This window comes from Enhydra lutris, unplaced genomic scaffold (genome assembly GCF_002288905.1).
Source record: "Enhydra lutris kenyoni isolate GAN:26980312 unplaced genomic scaffold, ASM228890v2 scaffoldscaffold2, whole genome shotgun sequence".
Lineage (NCBI taxonomy): Eukaryota > Metazoa > Chordata > Mammalia > Carnivora > Mustelidae > Enhydra > Enhydra lutris.
Window position 1 is genome coordinate 38,137,197 of NW_019154086.1, and position 25,787 is coordinate 38,162,983.

Sequence of the window (25,787 nt, forward strand, 5' to 3'; positions counted from 1 at the left end):
AGGTAGGTGCTATTTTTATTCCACTTTTACAGATGAGGAAACCGAACCGCAAAGACATTAAAGACCTTGCGCAAAGCCACACAGATGGCAACGGCAGGGCACCGTTCTTCACCCAGTCCTGACTCTGTTCCTTAGCATGGTCTGTCCAACAACGAGATACCGGATTCCCATCTAGGTAGCACCTTTCCCCAATTCCAGCGTCAGTGGTTCATCTTAGGCAGAACAGCAATTAGACTGGGCGCATACAGTATACATTAAATTAACGCGTGGTTCTCTCTGGAGTATCATGTACCATCTCTAGGGCTTCCGCTGCGCCTACACCTTGTCTTGGACTTCCACGGGATTTCAAAGACGAGGACGCACCGCGTTGTATTGGAGGGTCATCCAGCCTTCCTGAAGCCTCAAGACCCAACTCACATTTCTGGCACTCTGCGTGATCTCGAACTCTCCTTTTAACCACACTTTCCATGATCTCTGTTCCTGGCCGGCTATCAAGTCAGAGGCGCTCAAATCAACATCGCCAGGTCCGCCGGTAAATCAAAGAGTTTACCTCCTCCCTCCCCACCACCTCCCACCCCGCTCCCCCAGGGACCAAGACGAAGGAGTGGTCCAAGCCCACCCTTAACAGCCCAGCACTAGGTCCCGTGCCCGCTGCCGACCCAACCCGAGCCCCTTGCCCTGCTCCCGCCCAAAGCTTCGCGTCCTGACCCAGCGCTCCAGACTCAGTCCGGCCGGCCGCGGCGGCACTCCTCCCCTCGCGTGAGGGTGACTCAACCCGGGAAAAGAGAAACCTCACGGTTTTTTCCGACCTGTCCAGGGGCCCCGCGTCCCGCCCCGCCCACCACCCAAGCCCCCGCCCGCCTGAAGTTGTCCTTCTGGTTTGCGCCCGGGGAAACGCCGGCGTGGCTCCCCGGGGTGTGGCCAGAGGACTTCGGCGACGCCTTGTCAAAGGGCGGCCCACTCCTCAACCCGGAAGGCAGACCCCCGCGCGGCCGCGGCGAGCCGGGCATGCTCACTGGCGCGGGCCGGGCCCGCAGCCTGGGCAGGAGAGGCCCGCGCTAGGCAGCCCGCTGCGCTGCCAGCTGGACTCGGGCGGAGCCGGCGCCCCAACGCAGGGTGGCTCTGCCAGTCCCCGCGCGCCTGAGCGGCCGCACACGTATCCAGGCGTCACGTCCGCGCGCGCCCCCGGGGCTTGCGTCAGCTGCCGCTCCAGAAGCTGGTGGGCCGGGGTTCTGCGCACCGCTCGGGTTCTGGGCCCGCGACGCCGCCGGGAGGAGGAGTCTGGGGGCGCCGAGGGGTGTTCGGAACGTCGGGGGCCGCGGGGATCGTCTGCGCAGCCCAGCCCCGGGCCTGCCCCGCGCCGGCCGTCTCCGCTGCTCGGTTCCGGGCTGGGCGCGGTGGCGTTGCCTCGGAGCCTGCCGCCCGCGGGGCGTGCTCCGCCTTGACCCCGGCGGCCCCGCGGCAGGCAGGCGCCCGCAGTTCCATGGTTGGTTCGGAGCGCGATGAGCCGCCCGTCCTCCACCGGCCCCAGCGCTAACAAACCCTGCAGCAAGCAGCCGCCGCCGCAGCCCCAGCACGCTCCGTCCCCGGCTGCGCCCCCGGCCGCCGCCACCATCTCGGCTGCGGGCCCCGGCTCGTCCGCGGTGCCCGCCGCGGCGGCGGTAATCTCGGGCCCCGGCGGCGGCGGCGGGGCCGGCCCGGTGTCCCCGCAGCACCACGAGCTGACCTCGCTCTTCGAGTGCCCGGTCTGCTTTGACTATGTCCTGCCCCCCATCCTGCAGTGCCAGGCCGGGCACCTGGTATGTAACCAATGCCGCCAGAAGTTGAGCTGCTGCCCGACGTGCAGGGGCGCCCTGACGCCCAGCATCAGGAACTTGGCTATGGAGAAGGTGGCCTCGGCGGTCCTGTTTCCCTGCAAGGTAAGACCAGGTGCCACCCGCGCACCTCCTCCGGGCGAGCTCCCGGAACTCCCGTGTCCTCCAGCCCACTCACAGGAGCTGAGAGGCAGGTGGCATATCTCTCCTATTAAAAAAAAAAAAAAAAAATGTTTACACTTGTCCACCCTCCCCCATGCCCACCTGTCCACTTTGGGAGTAACTTTGAGCTGACAGTTGTCTGAGCGCTGACCCCGGACTAATTGGCACGCGATCGCTTTAGAACACATCACAGCTCTCGCCGCCAGGTGCCTGCGTACCCTGCAGAAGTGTGCTTGGTGTGCTCGGTAGGGCTAGGCTGCACCAGTCAAACCTGGACCGGGAAGCTGACTGTGGGGGATTGAGGAGGGAAGAACTGGGCCAGCTGTACGCATCCTTTACCAGCGCTCGGCTTGGAAGGATTGGTACTGGAGTCCTGCGCCCTCCGCGCGCGCCTGACACGTGGGAGCTCTCAGAAGTGTAGCTAAAAAAAGGGCGCCTACAGCCTGTTTTCCTCCAGCAACAAGAAAACCCTGCAAGCCACGCCTTTCCCTCTCCTAGCCTTCCAAGGATTGGGGAGATGTGAATTTGTACTAAGTGGGGGTGAAAACAAGAGTTGAGCAGGAATTTAACTGGAAGGACACGCGAGAACTGTTACCATTCTAACAAGCCCACGACTTTAGTTTAAAAAGTTATCAGTGCTCTTGCAAAAAAATGCAAACCACTAAGTCTTCGGGAAAGTCAAGGAAAAGACCCAAGACCTCTCGCCCCCTTTCCCACCATTGTTAGGTTTACTGTGTATCTTTATAGATTTTTTCCTAGCCATATTTAAATACATTTTCACAGCTGAATATAAAATCGTGGATTCAGTGTGCGTCAAAAAGGTTCATAAACACACACAGTAGATCGAAATTCTCCAGAAATAACCTGGGCAAATTGCTGTTTTAAAGCCATATTATCACACATATTTTTCTATGTCTGAAACCTAGCTCTTCCTCAGTGTATTTTAAATGACTGCATAGTTTTTCATTGTGTGATCATATTTTAGCATCTGTTTACTTACATCCACCACTTAAAAATCTTCAGGAGTAGTTTGAGACATACCTCTCTATTATACCTCATTATAATTTAGAGCTAGACCCTAACGTTCATTTTCTAAACTTAGAAATGGAAATAATGTCATTAATACTTTTGAGTTGTTTTTCTTTTTTCTTTGTAAAAGAAACTGTTCTGCCTCTTGGGCCATCTGAGCTGTCTTGCATTTCTCCTTGGTGCTGCTTATTTTTATAGGGCAAGAGCTTATTTTTTAAATTAAAAATAGTCCACCAGAGAATTGAAGCTTGGGACTGAAGTCAGTAAAATGAGTGATTTAATTTGGTCTGTGCCCTGCCACAAATCCAGTTTAAAATAGCATATTCAAATAAAGGTTTGAATCTGTTTGGGTTATGGGTTTTCAGTTAACCTTAATAAATTAACTCTGCTTTCAGCCACTTCTTCTATAATGCTAACTAATTTACCCAGACCAGTAGTTGTTTCTCATGAAATCTGGATAAAATATTTCTATAAATTTTTAGGGTCATGAAGAAGGTGGCAGCCTAATGATCAAGAGAAGATTTGGTGATAGTTGACATATCAGTGGGCATTGGATGTTTGAGATGTATCTTGGGAGCGGTCAGGGGTGCCTCACCGGATTTCTGGGGAGCTGTCTTTTCCACTCACTTTTTCCTAGACCTTCAGTGACTAATAGAAGAAATGGCTTTAGGTGAATTACAGTTCACAAATGAACATTTGGTATCAGTCGGTATTCCATAATTTATTTTAAAAAGCAATCTCATAAGAGCATTTTGTTGCTCCCAGGAGGAAGGGAAGGAAACAGTTATGCTATATAAAATGTGGTTTCACTTTCGGGGTGTAGGATTATGGTTCCCATTGAAGCATGTTTTCTCCTAAGGTGTCATATGCCAGTGAGGCCCTTCTCGAAGAACAGTTCTCTTGGGAATCAGGGGTACTTAGTGTTTCTGACCATGTCAGTGACTCTCCGAGTTCCTATTCCATATGAATGCAGTTGGGGAAAGCCTTCACTTTGCAAGCTGAAATTAAACAGGGTCAGGGTCAACCACTCCCCTACAGGCCAGGGGCCAAGTTTAGAAAGTGATCTTAGGTCACTTCTAGGTATGTGAGATTTATGATGCTGGGGAATGCTTCCCTCAACTTTGGTTGACCAGTCATTTGAATTGTTAACAGGACCGCTCAGCCAGTTAGATCTGATAAACTACAGCAAGCACCAAAGATATGTCAATTGAGGAGGGCTAAGGGAAATGGGGAGTGGTAAGACCTGTGTCAGACTTCAACAAATAGGTCTGTGTAGCTAGCTAGCCCTTGGCTTGTGCTTGTTCCTGGTAATCGTAGGGACTGCCCTATCACTATGCCTACTCTCAGAATCTCTCTCACGTGGGCTGCTTCATGTGAGAAAAACGTTGGATGAAGTACGAGAGCCCAGGTCTCAAGAGGAGCATGGTGCTGCCATTGTTTGCTTGAGAGACCGCTTGTCTGGGGCCTTGGTTTCCTCACCTATAAATAAAGGGACTGAACTGCTTGATGTCTAAGGACCCGTAGCTTCTAGAATACCATGGAAATAAGGGAGGCTATATGGAACGGTTACTGGGTGGCTTCTGTGTGCCAGCTACTTTGCAAGGGTCATCGTTTATTAGTTTGCCTTTCCGTTCTCCAGGTGAAGAAACAAATGCCGGTAGTGAGATTAAGTGACTTGTCAAGATCAATAGGCCAGGTCATGAGCCCGCATCCCAGAGGTGCGCATCCTATGTGCTACGTGGTGATTTTGCATCTGAGCCTTTATTCCAGGGCTCCATGTTGTAGCTTACGGTTGACACCACTCACGAAAGAAACATCCAATCGGATGAATTTGCCGGCTCTGATGAGAGCATCCCAATGAGACAGCACACATGTTCGCTACAAACTTCACTGGCAGGAATTTTATGAGGCATGCATGATGGGAAGGCCAGGGAAAATAGCCTACAAACCTGATATGGGGGGCATGTCATCCCAGCTCTGGACTGTCCATGCTTCAGTTGGCCCAAAAATGGATTCGTTGCCAAATAGGTTCCTTAGAGAAGTATGGGACCACTTAATTAAAGGCTAGAGTGTTGCCAACATCTTTGATAGAGAGCATCACATGCATTATTAGCTCAAGTCTCCTTTTAAGAAAAGGATCTCTATCAGAGTAGGGCTCTCTTCCACTTGTGATATTTTTAGGCCATTCTATGGCTTGCTGTACACCTGAGAAGTTTTGACATCCTGTTCTCATATCTCAAACCCACCATCTCTCAGCAGAGCGTGGGTGTAGGGGGAGAAGTGAAGGGTGACACATCTGTGCCCCCACTCAACAGTTTATTTTATTTTAATATCAGCCAAGTATTTCTCTCCACAACTGTGGGTAATGCTAAACCACTCCAGCCCACTTACACTATGATACGTTTTTCTCTCCATTTTTTTTTTTTTTGGTTTGTTTTCTCTAAAAGTTTCCAGTAGCACATCTCCAAATAATTATTGAACTGGAAAGCCTCAGCCAGACAAGTCTTCCCTGTGTTTGGGTCGTGACAGCATTGTTTTTATTCCTTAAAATAAAAAGTCAAGTCAGATAACCCAGTGGAAAGTCCAAGCCTCCTCAGTGTGGACAAACCTAAAGGCCAGCAGGGGCAGGTGATGCGAGGGAGAGAGGTACCTGACACGTGCCCCCAGAGTTCAGGAGACCTCAAGGAGCAGCAGAGATGGGAGCCAGGGAACACACCTCTAAAGAGGACCAGGGAGGCGAAGGATGGATGCAGCCTGCCAGACCTTTGGGTTTTTTCAAGAAAAGCCAGAAATCTGAATTTTTAAAATGTGGATCACTCCATTTTCTTAAGATTGGCCAAATTCATATTTAAAGCCAGAACTTGCAAGCCAAACCCACCACGTCTGCAAACCAAATCCTGCCTGCCAGTGTGTGACCTCTGATCTGGTTCCCTCTCTGAAAGCGTTCACTGAGCCTGGAAGTTCTCATTTTACTCTTGCCATATGTGAGCTTTGGAGTTCTGAGAGGTTCCAACTGTAGGTGATTTTATAGTTTATTTTCATCTGTATTTTGCCAAGAGAATATTCTATTCTGGGCCCCTGGGAAACCTGAACTATTGTCCTAGTGACTAGATTTTTGACTTTGAACAGGTGAGTTTCTTTGGACCTGAGTGTCTTTAAGAGAAATAGCTAGACTAAATCATTATATCAAAAATGTTTTGGGGCACCTGGGTGGCTCAGTCGGTCAAGATTCTGCCTTTAACTCAGGTCTTGATCTCGGGGTCCTGGGATCAAGCCCTGTGTCAGGCTCCCTGCTCAGCAGGGAGTCTGCTTCTCCCTTTCCCTCCATCCCTCCCCACCTCCCATGTGCACGCTCATTCTCTCTCTCTGCTCGCCCTCCCACTCTCTCAAATAAAATCTTTAAAAAAAATTTTTTTTAATCTTTTTGTGCCCTAAAATTTCAAAATCTAGTAAACTGTTCCAGGGAAAAGAGCGCTAGGCAAGAACTGGATCCCCATCCTTGTTTGGTTTGACCTCAGTCCAGGCACATACTTCCCTGAGCTTGTCTGTTCATCATTTAAGAAGAGTGGAGGTAATACCTAGCCGGTGGGTGCTCTGAGATCAGATTAGAGCTGGGAAGTCTTTGCTTCACCATTTCAAATGGAAGGTGGGTGGTAGCAGGGTGGTTGCTAGGTGATGGGTGATCAGTCACCTAGAAGTCTGAGAGGATACCAGAACTGTTTCAGAGACCTTTTCTTCATCTAAAAATTTCCCCTAAGATAAAAATCATTGACTTTGAGTATTGTCCCTATGGTCTTCACCACCGCGTGGAGCTGGACACTGATGGTGAGGCGCAAGATTTTCAAGAACACAATTGACAGAAATTTTCAGTGTAAAATTAAGAACAGAAGCACTAGAGCGCTTGGGTGGCTCAGTCTGCAGTCTGCATCTGCCTTCGACTCAGGTCATGATCCCAGCGTCCTGAGATCGAGTCCCGCATCGAGCTCTTTGCTTAACAGGGAGTCTGCTTCTCCCTCTGTGCTCTCTCTCAAATAAATAAATAAAATCTTTAAAAAAAAAAAACAAGAATAGAAGGACTAGAATGCTATGTCAGAGCACTGACATTTAATACTAATTCTTTGTGTAATTGGCAGCCACTTTTCACAGGTTGTCACCTCCTACAGCTAGGAGTCAATCATTGTTACTTGAAGTTGACCTTTGGTACGACCAGAAAGGGGAGAACTAAAAGGTACAGCAGGCATGGCCTATAAAATGCCCATCCTTAGGTGAGATTCGATTCTGCTGTTCTGCGTTCGATCCCTTTATTGAAGCTCCTTGCAAACTGCTATCCGCATAGGACTACAGTAAGTCTTCCCTATAAAATGTCTGCAGAGCCAGACCTGTGCACCTGACAAAATTTGCGAACAGTGGCATTTCTCACTCAAACTCATAAGGTCCCCCTCCTTGAGAGAGGTGCACATTTGCTAAAGCGAACGCCCGGCCTTCGGGGGCATTGTGTGTTGCTGGCAAGTTGTGTAGGACGTGATCATACCTGGGGCATTAGAATGTGACAACACTCTGCACACCCTGGGAAAGAAATGAAGAAAACTAAGACGTTTCCCTGATTAAATGTATCTTTACATTAAACCTGAGAGTGTACTTTCAAAGGCTTAGGAGAGATACTGAAAATTCACTAGCAGAATTTCATCAGCTTTACCCCAGATGCTCCATTAGTTTTTTTAAAAATGGAGAAAAGGTTCTCCTTTCCAGTTTCTGCAGTGATTTTTAGACTGTATGGTGCCTGTGAGAAAAAGGTTACACCCCCCCCCAGGTTTTCAACCACAGACACTGTAGATGGATGAAAGATACACCTGTGTTAAATGCGTCGGTTTGGGCCCTATTTTAAGACTTTGAATCAACAAGTTAATATCTCTGGGTCATTCCTTCACGAGGCCACCTCTTCCTCTAGCACTTTGGAGGGAGGCCCTATTTGAGCCTCCTCGTCCACATCCCTGCTCCAGCCCCACACCAGGGGTTTAGGGACCTCTCCAAACCTCAGTGGGTCCTTGGTAAGATGGGGTACAGATTTGGTTGCTGTGAGGATCCAACATGGTAATAATTCATGCAAAGAGCCTAGCCCAGCCCAGCACAGAAGAAACACTACATGAATGTGCACATTTAGAAGCCAGCAGAAATCGAATGGCAAATGTCTGAGGTCAGGTCCAGGCGTAGACTTGAAAAAGAAAAAAAAGAATCTGTTTTCTCCCACGAATTCCTTCACTGAGCTGCTCTTCCCTCTTCCCAATCAGGTAGGTTTTCATATAGCTGAATACATTGGTCCTGGCATTGGTTTTACAGGGACAAGACTCACTTTTTTCATTTCTTTAATACTTTTATGCTTTTAGAAGAGAAAGTCTGCGTTATGAAGGACAAGCAACAGTTTGCTCATGAATAAGGAAGGGATGGAAGATCCTGACAGGGTCATGTAGGGAGGCCAGTGGAGCCGCTTATGCAGAATGTTGTTTACCTTGTCTGAACTAGGTATATGATCTCGTTTGTTTCCTAATTACTTTGTCAAGGAAACAGGATGCAGTATCTTCTTGGAGAGATATGCCTGAAGTCATGTAGTCTGTAAGCTCCGGGGACAGAAACTCCAGAATGGGCCTGCGACCCCTTCTGTAAAAAAGCTCTCTGCAGCATGGGGTTTGTCAGGGTTCCCTGAGGCAGGAGGAGGAATTTTTGAGCCCAAGATCTGAATTAGAATTACCTTCTCTGGAAGAAAGTTAGTGAAGTTAGATGTCAGTATTTTCTTAGTCTCGCCACTGTTTGAGGGTCCTGGTACCGAGTGACACTGTCTTCTCATATTAGTATCCACAGAAGCTTTACGGCCTCACTGGCTGAGAATTCTTTGCACCACCTCATAGTGGAGGTAAGGAATCTGCCCTTTGGGTTAGTGAATATCCGCCAAGGTTCTTAGGGGAAGGATGCTAGACAGATGCAGGGTGAGCATCACAATTAAGGCACAAGAAGAGAGTTCACTTTCTCCTGCTGCCTAGATCTGAACTTGATAAGAGTCCAGGGATGAGCTGTTGACAGTTCTGTGGACCCAAGGACCCTGGGATCATGACCTGAGCCGAAGGCAGATGCTTAACCCACTGAGCCACCCAGGCGCTCTGCTCTAACTGTATTCTACTAGTGGTTGTAAACTCATTTTAGGCAAGAGGAATATAGAGCCATCTGAATGTCAACAGTATCATTGTTTGTCCATCTATGTGAGGTTCCAGAAAAGCTTCAAACACGCCCACCCCAAATAGTTTATGTAAATATGTGAAAAGCATTTATCAAAACTAATGAACCCACAGTGACTGAAGTCTGAAACCATTTCTCTTCCTGTGATCTCAAAGTCTATTGAATTTTTTAAAATTCTAAGTTCCATAGTAAGACTTTTAATTAAAGTAAAATTAACACACGCAGTGGAGAATAGTCATCTTCTGCAGGTAAATCTAGTATTTATCCATTTACCTACACATATCAGGTGGGTGGGAAGCAGACAACAAATCAGTAGATCAATAAACAAAATGAGTAGACCCATAAGTTAATGAGAAAATAACGTGGTATTATCCTCCACTGATATTTTGAGGGCAGATTAATGCACTTTTAGTCATGAAGGAGCTAGTTTGAGTTGCTAGAAGTCCTTTTTAAAAGTGGTAAAGTCTAAGTTTAACCTCTGGTTAAAATATAAGTTTCACCATGATTTGGTTCTATATGAGACTTAACCCGTAACTCCCATTCAAACAAGACTCAAGAGTGGAGGATACGAGACCTCCACCAATAGTCCCCTAGTTATCTGCTGATCAGACATAGTAAGTTATACTGCCAGGAGAACATCCTTCTAGCTGAACTTATACAACTCCCAGTCCATCTATGGGTTCACCTCCGCAGTAGTAAAAGAGGTTTACCTGTATGAGCAAAAGGGGACATGGGTAGCTTCATTCCTGGAGCCTCTTTCTGACATGTTTAGAGTCAAACAGAGGAGTTTCCCGTGGACCACTAAGTGTGGTGGAGAATGAAACTGCAGTGGCTGGGGCGGGGCGGGGGGGGATACACACACACACACACACACGTATACATATGTAAATATATGAATATTTAAATATACAAATATATTCGTGTGTGCATGCGTGTGTGTGTGTGTGTGTGTGTGTGTGTGTGTGTGTGTGTATTTATTTATTTATTTATCTTCCCCAGGCCCACAGATTTGTGAGGTGCCCATAAACTCGAAGGATCAGAGGAGCAATGGAGAAAGCTTGTCTTCCATGGGGGGCAGGGAAGTCAAGAAGTGTTGGTTATTATAACAATGATGTCTCCTTCATTGAAAAATATTACTGGTTCACTACAATGAGTTCCAAGAGCTTCTAGTAAAAGAAAAATGATTGGCTTCCTTCTGCTGACCTGTAGATACACACTTAAAAGTATATTTTCTTTAAAAAAAAAAAAACAGTATTTCAAAACTTAATTCATTCAATGGACTCTGCCAAAAGAATCTCTGTGCCATAAAGGATAAATATGCCAACTTAGCCTTTGAATTCCTTTTATTTTTATTTTTTTTTTTTGACAGAGAGTTAGAGAACACAAGTAGGGAGAAGAAGAGGGGGAGAGAGAAGTGGGCTGTTCGCTGAGCAGGGAGCCCAATGCAAGACTCGATCCCAGGACCCAGGATCATGACCTGAGCCAAAGGCAGACGTTTAAATGACTGAGCCACCCAGGCACCCCATAGTCTCTGAATTCTTGAACATGTTTTTATTTTTACATGTTTTCAAATTTCCACAAGTCATAATAATACAAAATTATTCTTATATACCCTTTATCCACATTCACCAGTTGTTTCCTTTTTGCCCCATTTGCTTTATCATTTTGGGTGCCTCTATTCATATATTTATTTAGCCATTTCAGTGTAAGATGCAGGCATCCTGCCCCTTTACCCCTAAGTACTGCACTGTTTTCTCCTAAAAACAAGAATGTCTTCTTGTATAATTACAGTCCGGTTATCAAAAGCAGGAAATGTGACATGCGGTAGATACTAGTATCAAATCCAAAGTCCATATTCAGACTTCCAGTTGCTGCCCCAATAACGCCCTTTGCGGCAGTTTTGGTTTCCCGGTCCAGGGTCCTGCATCGCATTCAGCCATATGTGTGCCTTTTGTGATCATTACAGCTCATGAGATGGACAGAGAAGCACAGTTTGCTTGTGGTTACCCTCAGACAAGATCATTGCTTGCATTTAATTCAAAAGTTTGTGAGCATCAACAACAGAATATTGAGTGTGCTTTGTTTTTCCTGAGACACTGTCCTTTGAGGCGCCGGCAGAAACTTTGCTAATAAATTTCAGTTTCCTAGGAGGGGTGAGCACGCGGAGGCAGGGCGGTTACCCCATGGTCCCCGAGCAGGGACTGCCTCTGCCCAGAGCTCAGGGCACCTCCATTGTAGTAGACTGTTGGTTGTTGAAGCTCAGGAAATCGTTCTTGCATTGCACGAACTCACATTTAATTAAACCAGTCACAAGATCCGTGACCTTCACTAGCATCCCCGCTAAGCAAGGTTACTCTGTTGATCTACTCATTCCATAAACAAATATAAAGTGACTGTGTTTATTAGGTAAATAACAGGTGTCTAGTGTTTGTTCTCCAACGTACCTCATCACATTCTTGTGTAAACGGGTTTCTGTGCCAAAAAAGGAAAACCCTCCTTAAATTCAACTGAAATACAACCTTCGTACCCCATGCCCAGGAAAAGAATTGGCACTCTTCACCGCTTTCTACAAAGACTTAAAAAGGAGGCACCGGGTCACACATTGCCCTCTGTGGCAAAACATGTTTGCACAAGACTTTTGAGCCACTGCCACCTGAAGAGTTTCTAAAGAGAAGCCCAAAATGTTATTTCAACATTTGTTTCTCATTCTGCTGGGTCATCTTTCCCCTCCCTCCCTCCATCTTCTTGAGCTTTGGGCTTCTGTGCCTGGTTTTGTCTCTGGCCCCCCTCCCCCAAAAGAGGTTTACTTAAAGTGAATTCCCTCCTCACCCCACCCTCAGGGGGAAAGGAGCAGCTGTTCCCCTGTGGAGAAATCTCATTTATAGCTGTGGACATGCTCCCAGGACACACAGGCAGCCCAGGTGCGTTGTCTCAGGAAGAAAGTGCAGGAAGAGCCAGGCAGCTCCAGAAAAGTGGCATCCTTTGAACCCTCCCTGTGGGGTGGGCCAAAGTCCCAGCCAGTGTGTGAAAAGTGAAACCTCAGCTCTTTCTTGCCAGGTACCAGGGAAGCCGGGAGGGCCTGATTACTGGTTACTTGCGAGGCACTACTCCTCCTTCCTTAGGGAGAGGTGCTCTGCTCTCGGGGCTGTCTTTCTCCTTGCAACCCAGGGAAGAAGTCAGTATCACAATCTGCTTCCAGAAGCAGTTCGTCCGTGGACCCTGGGTTTTGTGTGGGGTAAGTTGGGGACTGGAGCTCAAGGCAGATGTGAATTCTTTCTTTTACTTCCAAATACTGATTCTTTGACATCTCAGCGATCATGTACCACAAAAGAGCATTCGAGGAAGAGGGGGGCATGCAGGGCTCTGCCCGCAGTGTGGCGGTGAATGGCCCCTTGCCGGGATGAGTCAGTCGGGCTGTAAAACGGGTAGGACTAGCACCCTAGCCTACCTCCACAGTTTGCAAACCACCAAGTTCTAGTTGTGTGTCTCAGCTGGCGTTCCTGAGCCTTCCTGCGGAGCACCCGCTGGGCGGGGCAGTGACCAGCTGGACCTGCTTACTGGTGTGGGCCCCTCCAACCAGCTGTCACTGTGGCTGCCCAGCCAGGTTTTGTCATCCATCAAAATCAACCCCAGGCTGCTTTGCCCTTCCCCAGACATTTGGCCATGCCCGTGACATTTCTGCTTGTCACAGTGGGGGAGGGGAGGAGTGCTACTGGCCTCCAGTGGATAGAGGCCAGGGATGCTGCTAAACATCCTACAGTGCAAACACAGCACCCCCCACAAAGGATTATCTGGTCTAAAACATCAGTACAGCCATGCCCCGACTTTTTGAATGTTCACTTGACGTCACTTGACGTTGCTTTACAGAAGACCTGTTTGTGTTAACCAAAAGAAATCCGAAGAGGATTTTCACTATTACCAAAAAGGAAAAAAAAAAAAAAAAAAGGCAGAAAGGGAAAATAGCACTCAGCATTTCTTTTGCGGTGCACATCCTGAGCAGCAGGAGTGGCCTCGCCAAGCTCCTTTCCTGGGACCTACACTCAGCATCTCAGCATCAAGACTCCGTAGCTTTGAACTGCATCTGTGAGCTTCTGTGCTTTATCTCAATTGATTTTGTGCATCTGTTAGCAAGATGTATCCTAAAGTATCAGAAAAGCCCAAGAGGGGTTATTTTCTGGGACTAGGAATACTTGAAAAATTTTCCATATAAGTTAATGGTAGTTGCTTCTTTGCCTTCTGCCATTTGTCTTCCAAAGGGTTTCATGGGAGCACTATACTTTCATACAGCGGGGAAGCCCTGTAGTGCTACTGTAGAGAAACCCGGAAAATAAACTGAATTGTCAGTCAAGTCCCCGAAGGAATCTGGACCTGTCTTCTCATTTAGGTTTTATCCCCACTGTTTGCTCCGCTCACCCCATGCTAGAACCAGATGGAACTGCTCCATCCACCGTCCACTTTGCCCATAGTGAAGCTTTCCTTCTCTACTCTTCATCCCATCCCCACTTGGAGATCACTTGTCACCATCTTTGGTCTGGTCGTCCTTCACCCTTCATGTAGCTGTCTGTACTTTCGATATTTTTGAGTTGTTTGTTGGTGCTCAGCGGTGTGGCCCTTCTCAACAGGAACCACCACGAGGGCACGATCTGCAGCTGATTCCCTCTGTGTGCTCTAGGACAGAGGTTGGCAGACCTTAGGAGCCCTGGGCACCTGTCAGGAAAACCCAAGCCAGGCACCAGGGTAATCTGGGTGTGCTGCTCAGAGGCACCTAGACGGTTCTGCAATATCAGGGAATTCACGGACCCCAAACCCTCCCTCTGATCCCTGGACAAGAGCCCCTATTCCGGAACAATGCTGAGACAGTAACAAGGATGCAGTGTGGTGTAAAAGTGCGTGTATCTAGTGCACGTGTGAGTGCACGCCTATTTAAAGTGTAGATCTTTTCGTTTTAGAGATCTTCTCTTACCCAGTCATCATGAAAGTGGCACCAGTGGTCATGAAGACACACCCTCACCCATGATGGAAAAGAGAAGGAATAGATTGGCTTTAAAGTTCAGCTTGTTTAGAAAAAGCAGAGTAAGCTCCTCACACTTTAAAAATATGTTTATTTAAGTTAATAGAGGCTGTAGCAGGACCTTTTTTTGGTAAGGTCATTGTCCACACAAATGCTCAGTAATGCCTTTTCTATTTATGTCGCTTGGGGCAGATTCCCTGTTCTCTATATTTGGGTCGAAGGAAGAGTGTGTGGCTTGTAAGTCAAACCAAATAATTCAGAATATAAATAAATATTCCTACCTGAGCTCCACAAGAAAAAGTTCTAAAATAATCACTGGACGATAAATATTTGTTATACATCTGAGTCCGTGAAGGGGGAGCGGTTTTGGGGCTTTGGGTCAGGGAAGAGATGCAGGTGGTACTTTTCTGTACGCTCTTTGCCAGAGTTCATTGCGTTCCTAGAGTTTTCTGTGGGCAGCTGTGGTAAACAGCCCATCTTGAAACTTCTTCAGATCCAGAGATCAGGGGCTTATTTCACCAGAGAATGTGCCGGGCTCTGGGCTAATTCTTGCTATTTTTATTGCGTGGAATATGTGTGTCTAAAGTGGGCACAGATGCCTCACCCATCACTCACAAAAGAACATCAGAAGGTTGTATATTTCTAGCCACACTCTAGATTTAAAACACAGGTAACAGGGATTGGAGTGTTTTAGGGCCTTCCTGTTAGGAACACCGAGGAGAAATATACATGGATAAATAAATTTGTTTCTCCTTCTGATGGTAAAGTTTTTTATACCTGTGCTTTTAAAATCAGTCCATGGTTCAGGTTCAGGAAGGTGAATAAGCGTTCCCTAGGGGCAAAGTCCGTAACAGGGAACTACCTCTGCCAATGTCTACTACAGGTGGGTATAATCCACTTGAGGTTGAGGTACAGGGAAAGAGCCAGCTGCATTTCTTTCTTGAAGCCACCCCCTTCTTCCTTGCTGGGGAGACTCATCTCCGTAAGAATGGAGCCAGCCTTCTCAGCTTCCTCTCAGTGACTGTAGCTTAGGGTCCTGTATGGAGATGGTACTGGGTGCCTGCTTGTTGCTAAATAAACTCATCTGCAAAGGTCAGAATTTGACCGACTTTAACGTTTATAAGGGGTTTATTCCCTTGGCAGGGTAGAGACAACCAAAAACAGATGTGAGGCTTTGTTTTGTGAGCAGATGGTCATAGCATCTTAGACATAGGACCCAGCCCTGCCCTTGTTTGCTGTCTTCCTGTCTCAGGAAGGGGTGGGAGGAGCCAAGGGAGGTAACCCAGACAGTTCACCTGCCAGTGTGCTCCGACTCCTAGTTTCACCCAAAAAAGGTGATTCAGCTCCTCTAATTCTTTGTAAGACAACAGTGTGGTTTTCTGGACAAGTGTCTACTTGTGGGCCGCTTCCCTATCTGGTATCTAGGAATTAACACTCTCATTCTTGTGAGGGTTGGGAGTAGGAGTCTAATTCCTTTCGGTGTGGTCCTTTCCCAAGATAGGTGTGATTTATTCATCAGGAATGTCATCTCAACAAGGGAGAAAAAGGTTTCGTCCCTACCCTATTATAGCAGCATTGAGGGACTGACTGTATCAAAATCCCTGCCTGGGAGCCTACCCTGGGACCCACTTCAATTCTCCTGCCTCCCGGGCCTGTCATGAGGGCTGACATACGTGGTCATGAAGATGGGTGCTGGGACTTGAGGAAGTGGTCTGGGCCCTTCTCATTTTAACCTCCACTGGCTGGAACCAAACTAACCAACAGGGTCCCAAGTTAGTACCCAAAAGTATGTCCAAAGCCCCTTGGGATTGGGGTATTAAAAGGTGAAGAAAGTGAGGTAATGTTTCTAGCAATGGGAAGGGGGTCCAGCCCTCTTCTACCCTGGCTGGTCACTCCAGCAGGCAAGAGCAGAGACCTGAAGGGCAGCCTTCCCACAGCCTTCCTGCCAGTCACCGATCTGAGCTAGGAAGAAGGGGCAGGGGACAACCAAGAGGAGCTATACTGCTTTCCTAATTATCTTCAGGTGAAAACCAGTCTAGAGGCAGCATATCCCTTGCCCAACCATTTGCCTAAGCCATTGTAAATTATACAAAATTCTTTAAATTCACAGAAAAAATGGGGCAGGCCAGGTTTTCTAGAGCTGGCTCAGCAGTCGTATTGGAGATGTTAATAGTAAGAGAGCTTCACGTTTCCAACGTTACGTTTGAACGTTTTCAACGATGCTGTAATGGCTTGCAGTCCGCTCCTGGTTAAGAAAATTCCCCTGATTTTATGGATTGGCGGTACAGATGACCAATAATAACAGAGACTCTTTAGTCTTACCTGGTTAACTCCCCTCCAGCAAGCGGAGTTGGAATGAGGCTAGAGTCGAAGCCCCCGAAAGCTACGTGGGTGACCCCCTGTCCGAGGCCTGCCCCCGTAGGAGTTTGGCGCAGGCGCGATGGCTCACGGCGTCTCTTTCCCTTCTTGCAGTACGCCACCACGGGCTGCTCCCTGACCCTGCACCACACGGAGAAGCCAGAACACGAAGACATCTGTGAATACCGTCCCTACTCCTGCCCTTGCCCCGGGGCCTCCTGCAAGTGGCAGGGGTCCCTGGAAGCCGTGATGTCCCATCTCATGCACGCCCACAAAAGCATCACCACCCTGCAGGGAGAAGACATCGTCTTCCTGGCCACGGACATTAACCTGCCAGGGGCCGTCGACTGGGTGATGATGCAGTCGTGCTTTGGCCACCACTTCATGCTGGTGCTGGAGAAGCAGGAGAAGTACGAGGGCCACCAGCAGTTCTTCGCCATCGTGCTGCTCATTGGCACCCGCAAGCAAGCCGAGAACTTTGCCTACAGACTGGAGCTGAACGGGAACCGGCGGAGACTGACCTGGGAGGCCACGCCACGGTCCATCCACGACGGTGTGGCCGCGGCCATCATGAACAGCGACTGCCTTGTTTTTGACACAGCCATAGCACATCTGTTTGCAGATAATGGCAACCTTGGAATCAATGTGACCATTTCTACGTGTTGTCCGTGAAGCGCTGCAATTATCTGGGCACAGTGCTCTATGGGGAATAAAGGTTTTTACAGGTGTTCTATTCACTGTGTCTTCACGGATCAAGACCCCCAGTTACCCCATGTTCTGTTTGAACAAGCAGCTTCCCATCTGGCATTAGCCCAGCAGAGTTCATTAAACAGGAATGAATGGGGTTGGCCTGTTAGTCATTTGGAGTCTGTTCTGTGATCTAAAATCAACTTTATTATTACATTTTATTTACTTCCTGAACAGCACTTGACGGGTGGCTCAGGGCTCCGGAAGACCAGGACGTTAGGAATGGGAGGCTCCTTTCTGCCTGGCTCCCTCTCTTAGTCCCTCCAAGTTGACAAAAGCACAGTGACTGTCAATAGATTCCTTAACTTTTACCTTGTTTTTAGGGGGGATAGGAATTGTTTAAATGCATTTTAAGCAGTGTTTCTCAAACGGGATGGCAAACCAATTGGCACAGAATCACCTGTAGTGCTCATCTTAAACATGCAGATCTGGGGAGCCTGTGGATTTAACCATCTCATCAGGTGATTCTGTTCGACAATAAAGTTTGAGAATTACTGGGTTAAATTGTGGAAAGGGTCCAGATTTTAAAGGTGCTTTACGATTGCCCTCTACTGATACTGTTTGTCTCTCTACTATTTCATGCCCCCACCACCTACCATGCCCAGATTAGAACCAGAACTGCAGATCCCCAGGAACACACTCCTGAGATTTGGTCACTCTCTTGTATTTGGGATGAATTGCCTAGGAAAGCGAATTGTATGGCCACTGATAGGTGTCACGTAATTAGTTTTTGCTCATCACTAGTACAGTTGACCTGTTTACATGTGGCTTGCCTCAGAGGCCATCCTTGACTGTAGATGGTGGGAAAGACTAGATCAGTAGAGTTGGAAAAGCTTTATAACCAGTGTCATATGCTTGCTATTTAAAGGTATGTGTTGGATTGTTGTTGTTTTTTGCCACATTCACTTTAGTTTTTTAATAAATATTTTCCAAAAATGAATATCGTGCTGCTTTTTCCCTGTTGAATAATGTTTATTTATTGGATGCCTATCATGTGCAGGTGCATGAAACCTCACCACTACCTTGGCCTTGGACTATCACTATTTCCACATGAAGAAACAGTCATTTGTCTAAGGTCCTGATGCAGGTCTGTGTTAGATCGGGGGTCCACACTCAACTTCCCTGAACCATGCACTGTGCTTGTGTTACTGGTCTCTTCCCTGGAGATGTTCTTTCAAGTGCTAGCACTAATGGAAGAAGAGTATTTCTCCTGTGTTACAGAATCAGAAGGAAGAGTCATGGCTAGAGCTATTATCCAGAGTCCCGGGTTTGACCCAAGGTGACCCACTCTCACCGTCCCAACCCCAAACTCTCAAAGGAATTCAGAATATAGTCCCATGTGCCTGGTGGGGATAGAAGAGTGCTTAACTGAGGAGCCCAGTGACATTAGACTAGCCCCCTAAGAAGGGATGGCTTTAGAGTTCTCTTTATTTTTTAGGTGAGATGCATTGTTGAGATTTTATCCAGGATACAGTACAGGCAATTAAGGAAGATTCTATAAAGTTTCACTATACACAGGCCATAGACATTTCTGTCGCAAGTATTTTTGCCACAAACATTTTCATTGCATAACTAATTGGCCATAAGGCAATTTTGCCATAAAAGACAAAAACCACAAAAAATAAAAGTTGGACACTCATTAAAAAGGACATAATGAAACATAAAAAATAACAAAATTAAAAAGACTCTTGTGGAATACAAAATATTTTAAGAGAGTGTGCCAGTGGGGTGCTGGGGGGACAGAGGGGCAGAAGAAGAGGTAAAGGGAGAGAGAGAATCTTAAGCAGGCTCCATGCCCAGAATGGAGCCCAACAAGGGGCTTGATCTCACAACCCTGAGATCATGAGCTGAGCTGAAATCAAGAGTCAGTTGTTTGACTGACTAAGCCACCTAGGCACCCCAGAATACAAAATATTTTAATGCATTTAAAATGTGTGTACATTCACCATAATACTGTATAGATAACCGATCTTCCTTGGTGGATTATACCTAATCACTGGTCGTCGAGTCTTTCCTTCATAGTACTAAACTTCTTTTTGCTTGTTGTTCCTTGTTCAGCATCGTCTTTTTTACTTTTTTTGCTAAAATTTCTTCCCTCATTAAGAAAGGTAGCAGCTTCCCGATACTAGGGTTCATATTTGTAATGGAGCTTTGTATCACGTTGTGAAAACCTCCAGGCTGCTATTTGTTCTTGGCATGTTCATTGCTAGACCTTCTAAAGTTGTACGAGAAACGTGGAAGAAATGCTAAAGGTATAATGCACTGTAACTGAGCTTTGTTATCAATGTAACTGAAGGGCTGTCATTTTCTGGTATAGAATGTAATCTGGCTTTACACTCATTTCACACTTCCCATAAATTTTATCACCGTACTTTCGGTTAAGTCAATCTATGTACTTATTTCGACCCACTATTTCAAGACCAACACATCTATGTGTCCCTGTATAGACCATTATGAGGGCTAGCTAAGATTTGAAACATACAAAAATGGGAACTCTGTCAATGGAGAAGTGAAACAGACAACTAGTTTCAATGCATTAACTCTGCCAAAGGCAATTGATTCATCAATGAAGAAATGAAACCAGTTATTTAATCTGTTACAGCAAAATTGCCTTATGGACAATTAGTTACACAGCAAAAATGCTTGTGGCAAAGCTGTCTGTGGCAAAGATGTTTATGGCGAAAAGACCAGACATGGTTAAAGAATTGCTAAAATAACTTCTCTTCTAAGCTATTCTTCAAATAAAGGTGGAAAATAGTGCTTATAACAAGTTCATAAATGAATGAAAACTAGAGCTCTTGTTACCAAGCAAGTCACACGCAAGCCAGGACAAAGTGGGTACTATGGAGGTGAGACTAGGATCCAGGAGCAGGTGCACTTAGATCCTCAGAGGCAGAACGGGTCCAGATGTGGCTGTCCAGTGTGCACACAGCACCCAGGCAATGTGTTTTGTGCATAAACCAGCCTAGCTTGTCATCACTACTTCACATCCCTAGCCAAGCGCTCTTGTTCTGTGTGATGGGGGAAAATCGGGACCAGCTGGTCAACAAGGTACTGAAGGTGAAGAAAGCTGTAATCAAAAGCCCATGAAGAAGGAGATCATGGAATCAGGTTATTCCTAAAGCATAAACTCTTAGCTTTTCAGCCCCAGGAAGTAAAGTGATGGGCCAGTAGCCATATAGTGCCTTAGTGGCAGCACTGATTCTAGAATTCACACTCCCAGTTCAAACGTGTTTCCAGAACTCAACAAATGAAAGTAAAGTTTTAGGCAACAAAACTCTGAACTTTTACTTTCCAGAGTTATTTAGCTCCCTTTAGTCTTTATCACTGGAAATTTGCAAGCTTAACTTTTACTCTCTGGCTTTTTAAAAATTAAGCGTTTTCAGCCCTCAAACAAACAAAAATCCCCAGGTTATTCCCTGTTTTAAGAGGAAGTGAAAACAGCAAAACAGATTATGTAAATTAAAACATCGTTTTATGTAGTTCCAGTTGTGAAGGCAATTTAAAACACAGTGACAGGCATTTGTCAAAACTCATCATATGGTCCACTTATGTACTATATTGTTTTTAAAAAGCAAACAATTTCTTTCCCTTTCCTGTCCTAGTTCTATATTCTAATTTGATAGAAATCAGGCTGATCAAGCAAGAAGGTAGATTCAACCCATGTCTTCCAATGCCTGAGCCATTCTAAAGAAAAAAGATGCTCAAAATTCTTTGGGAAAAAATGTCCATAGTTGTTCATTCTGGGACTCAGAAACCTGAGTGTATGTTATGTTTGTATTTGTATTATTCTATATTCTATACGTTCAAAAAAATTTTTAAACCAACTAACCTTGAGATCAGGCATTTTCAGCCTTTCTGTGAGCAGGAGTAGGTCTTGGTTTCCCTGATTCCTTAACATTTAGGGGATTAAGAGGGTGATGTACCCACAGTGAACTATCCAGTGCACATGATGACAAATTTCACAGGAGAGGTCACTGAGGGTTCAATCATCAAGTAGGACCTGAAACTACCCACGGATTCAGACGAAAGGCTGAGTGTCTGTCTCAGCAGCAGAGTCATGTAACTTCCCTACAACACCGTCCAAGGAAATTTTGCCTGTACCTAACTTCAGGTCTGGGGTCTTGCCAAGTATCAGCAATGTGACCTGAGGTTGGTCAGTTGACCTCTCTGATGCCACGTTTCCTAACTTGCAACATTTGAAGGTTTGTTTTCTAAATTCTTCTACTATAGTATTAATTCCTGTGAGACAATTGAGCTATTTAAAGTTGAGGTGTGTAAATCATGCCAACCAGGTTTTATATGAGGTGATTCTGGGATAATTGTGACCCAGCATGTGTCAGTCGGTGTTAGCTGGTGACTCATGCTCCAGCTGCCTCTCAGATTCCCACAGTCTATAGCTAGGCACGATGCCTGGGAATAAAGACCATTTTTGCTTTGTAGTTCTGTCTTGAGACGCTGGTGGCCTTGACCTTTCCTGACTCATGCAGCCTGTGATTGAAGTATGATTATAATTCCATTGACCTGTGCTGGCCTGAAAGACTTCTTAAAGAATAGGAAATCTAACTCTCTGTATTGTTAAACCTGCTTCAGCTACTAAGTTGAAGCTTAAAATTTTGGATTTGTGGATTCTTTTAATTTATATTGGAGTCTCCAAATGACAGAGCAAAGGAGAATGTTAGACCCTGTTGATACCAACACCTGCTCTCACCAACACTATTTTATAGGAGAAGGAAGGAAGGAAGGAAGGAAGGAAGAAAAGAAGGAGGAAGGAAGGGGAAGAAAAGAAAGGAGGGAGGGAAGGGGAAGGGAAGGAGAAAGAGAAAGAGAGAGAGAGGGAAAGGGAGGGGAGGGAAGAGAAGGGGGGAAGGAGGGGAGGGGAGGGAAGGGAGGAAGAAGATATACAGAAGGAAAGCCACACATGTTAGAATTTTTCATGATGACAACATGGTATCTTTTATATTGAGCAAAAGGAGGGAAATTATAAAACTATTGGAACTACAAGCTAACATTTTATATTAATTAATACAAATTAAGGGTATTTGCTCCGAGTCTTGATGCCACCCAGGCTTGGACAGCTATAAGCGCTCCCCACTGTTTGTCCTCCGTCTTGTCCTGCTCCAATCCATTCTACACATGGGCACTCAGAGGCTCTTTTTAAATGAGTTGGTGGTGTCACAAGCCCTAGTTTCTTCCAGCGTGCCCTGTTCTTCTCCTTCATAGCCCTTTCCACAGTTACAATTGTATATTTTATTTGCTTAGTGTCTGCCTCCCCTCCACAAACTCCAGGGTGACATAGACTGACTTTTTTTGCCCATCCCCATATCCCTGGGTACCTGGCCCACCACGGATATCTGACAGAATAAATCCCTACCAATGTTAGTCTGCTGACAGCACAAAGGAAACACCTCAAGAGTTAACATTGTTTTTATATCAAAAATCACTGGGGAATTTGCCTCAGGCAGGCAGGGAACAGAGACAGGGTGGGGGGGGGCGGGGAATGGGACATCAAACAACCACGTGAAGGGAGGAAATAGTCTCTCTGTCCCAGTGATTCTCTAGGCAATGGCAGAAATGCTGGCCTGAAGGGCCCATGCCCTAAAATTTCTTATGTTGGAGTGTCACCTGACCTTCATATCAAAGGCAGACTCTGCTCTGTGTCTGGTGATTCTTGCAGAGGGTACTGGTGAGGGTTCCTCTGACCCTACAGGGAACTATATCATAAGATTGGATCAGCTTGCGAAGTTCAGCAAGATAAGAGCAGTTGCCATTTACTGGGCACATGTTTGTGCCAAGTGCTTTGTCTATATTAACCCATTAAATCCTCCCCATATCCCAATGGGGATAAGGGTTTATTAGCCTCAATTTGAAGAGGAGGAAATTGAAGTTCAGGGAGATGAAGCAACTTGCCTAAGCTCACAGCCGGTAAGCTACTGAACCGGGATAGGAACAGGTGCTAGAGTCCGCGGCCCTTCAAGGTATTACACGACGCATCGTTACTGATGTATGGTTTTCACGCATTTTGACCACCGAAAGGAATACAGCTTGTTTGTAACAGAGGGGGATGAATGGGAGGTAGGGATGCAGATGTTTAGTGGATACAGTACACCTGTGCTTTCAAACTGCTTTCTCTACTGATGTAGCATGTTAGACGGGGACAGTAACCCAAGACCATTCAGACCCTCACTACTCAAAGTGTGGTCCCCGGACCAGCAGCGTCAGCATCACCTGGGAGCTTGTTAGAAATGTAAGCATCTCCGGCCACACCCCTGACCTACCAAGTCAGAATCTGTATTTTAACACAATTCCAGGTGATTTGGATGCAATTTGAGTTGGAGACGCACTGGGGAAGACCAGGGGTTCTCAACCCACTTGGGCCTATATGAGGACCAGAGTTAGAATCCCTGGCAGGAGGCCTGAGCTTCTGTGGCCTTTTTAAAGCTTCCCAGGAGAGGCCAACATTCAGTTAGAGTTGAGAACCACCGATCTGGTCCAAACACCCACCATATTTTTATTTTTCCCTTGTACACTGCAGTTAAAATAAGTGAAGTGACCTACCAAGGATAAGGAAAAGAGTAAGGACTTCAGAGACCAAGCAGATCAACACTGAGATCCAGATTCTGCCATCAATGTGCAGTGGGAGGCTCTTGGCAAAACACTAGCCTCCCTGGGCCTCAGCTTCCACATTTATAAAATGGAGCTAACACCCACCTTAGAGGGTCACTATGAGAAACATCCATGCAAGGCACAGAGGCAAGGACGTGTGTGCACAGTAGGACCCTGACCAATGGGGGCTCCTCTGACTGCCCGTCAGGTGGGCTGTCCGAGGAGCAAAGTGCTTCACCATTGATATTCCTGCCTCTGGAGCCATCTCCAAGTGTGGAGCCAATGTGTTAATATGAATTTTGTTAAGATTCTGATGAACATGCAGTGCCTGGATGGCTCGGTCAGTTAAGCGTCTGCCTTCGGCTCAGGTCATGATCCTGGGGTCCTGGGATAGAATCCCAAGTAGGGCTCCCTGCTCAGTGAGGACTCAGCTTCTGCTTCTCCCTCTCCCCCTGCTCATGTACTCTCTCTCTCTCTCTCTCTCTCTCTCTCAAATAAATAAATAAATAATCTTTAAAAACAAACAAACAAACAAACAAAAAAGACTCTGATGAAAAGGTGTGGGAAGAAGCAGTTGAAAACCAGTCCACAGGGAAGGAAGTGAAAAGGGGTATCCTCTTCCATGTGCTCCCCACACCCCCAGCCTGCGTCACTCACCCCGTCTGTTCCAGACAGCTGGTGCCAGCGGTCAAAGATGTCTCCTCATTTAGTCAGTATTTTTCAAATATACAAGTAAACCACTTTCCATGCTGCATGTTGACCTGTATTTACTACACAGGAAATGAACACAGGTAGAAATGGGCCCTCCGGAGAAATGCCTTTACCGTGATGCAAACTAAGTAAACACAAATTGTGGCTTTGCACCTCTACCTGAGAAAGTCCAGGGCTCAAAGAGTGTGGGAAAGGAAAGGTGCTCTCATTCCTGTGTTGGCAGTGCTTTGTTGTTGTTTTTTTTCCCTTTTTTTTGTGGTAAAATATACTTAACATAAAATTACCATGTTAACCATTTTTAAGGGTACAGGTCAGTGGTATCAGGGATATTCACATAACTTTGAATCTTTCGAACAGTTTTAATCATATACTTCCTTCCTTTTCTTCTCGCACACACCTACACATATGCGTACGCACTATCTTTGTGACTTTGTGGCTTTGGAACATTTCACATATATAATTAGAAATGATCTGTAGAGGGGTCCCACAGCAACATGCCTTTTCTTCTCATTAGAAGGAAATTTATTTGACAAGCATGTGCCAGGTGTTTTCACATACTTTATTCATAACAGCCTATAAGGGAGGGAGGGGGTGTTACACTCACTTTTTACAGATTAGGTAACTGAGGCTCAAGGAGGCAGGTTAGCATATACACAACCACAGAGACAGAAGGCACTATGGCCAGCATTCATACAGCATTCATACAGCATTCAGGATTCCAAAGGCCATGTTTTTTTCCCTTTTTTAAAAAGAAATATTTTTTATTGGGTGCCTGCTTGGCTTAGTTGGTTAAGCACCTGCCTTCGGCTCAGGTCATGGTCCCATGGTCCTGGGATCAAGTCCTGCATCAGGCTCCCTGCTCTGCGTAGAGCCTGCTTCTCCCTCTCCCTATGCCTGCTCTCCCTAGTTATGCGCTCTCTCTCTCTCCCTCTCTCTCTCTCTGTCAAATAAATAAATAAATAATCTTTTAAAAATTTTATTATAGATTATATGAGTTATTATTTTTTAAAAAAACTTTTTAATACTGAGAAATATAAAGAATAAAGTAAAAAATCAAAAATAAACTTCTCTCCCAGAAATAATCACTGATCCATACTGAGGTCTTCCTGTCTAATTCCTTC

General features: G+C 46.2%; 1 protein-coding gene across 1 annotated transcript; it reads left to right on the plus strand.

Annotated features, from left to right (window-relative positions):
- Positions 1-1,156: 1,156 nt before the first annotated feature.
- Positions 1,157-18,289, plus strand: LOC111151316 (siah E3 ubiquitin protein ligase 2). Its single transcript, XM_022509227.1, has 2 exons — positions 1,157-1,919; positions 16,717-18,289. Exons 1-2 carry the CDS (start codon positions 1,503-1,505, stop codon positions 17,272-17,274), a joined length of 975 nt encoding a protein of 324 aa, XP_022364935.1. The 5' UTR covers positions 1,157-1,502; the 3' UTR covers positions 17,275-18,289.
- The last annotated feature ends 7,498 nt before the right edge of the window (positions 18,290-25,787 follow it).

Excerpts from the sequence above, each read along its gene's own strand:
- LOC111151316 (XM_022509227.1), top strand. The coding sequence starts at position 1,503 with ATGAGCCGCCCGTCCTCCACCGGCCCCAGCGCTAACAAACCCTGCAGC. Across the intron at positions 1,920-16,716 it reads CGGTCCTGTTTCCCTGCAAG|TACGCCACCACGGGCTGCTC; the intron begins GTAAGACCAGGT and ends CCCTTCTTGCAG.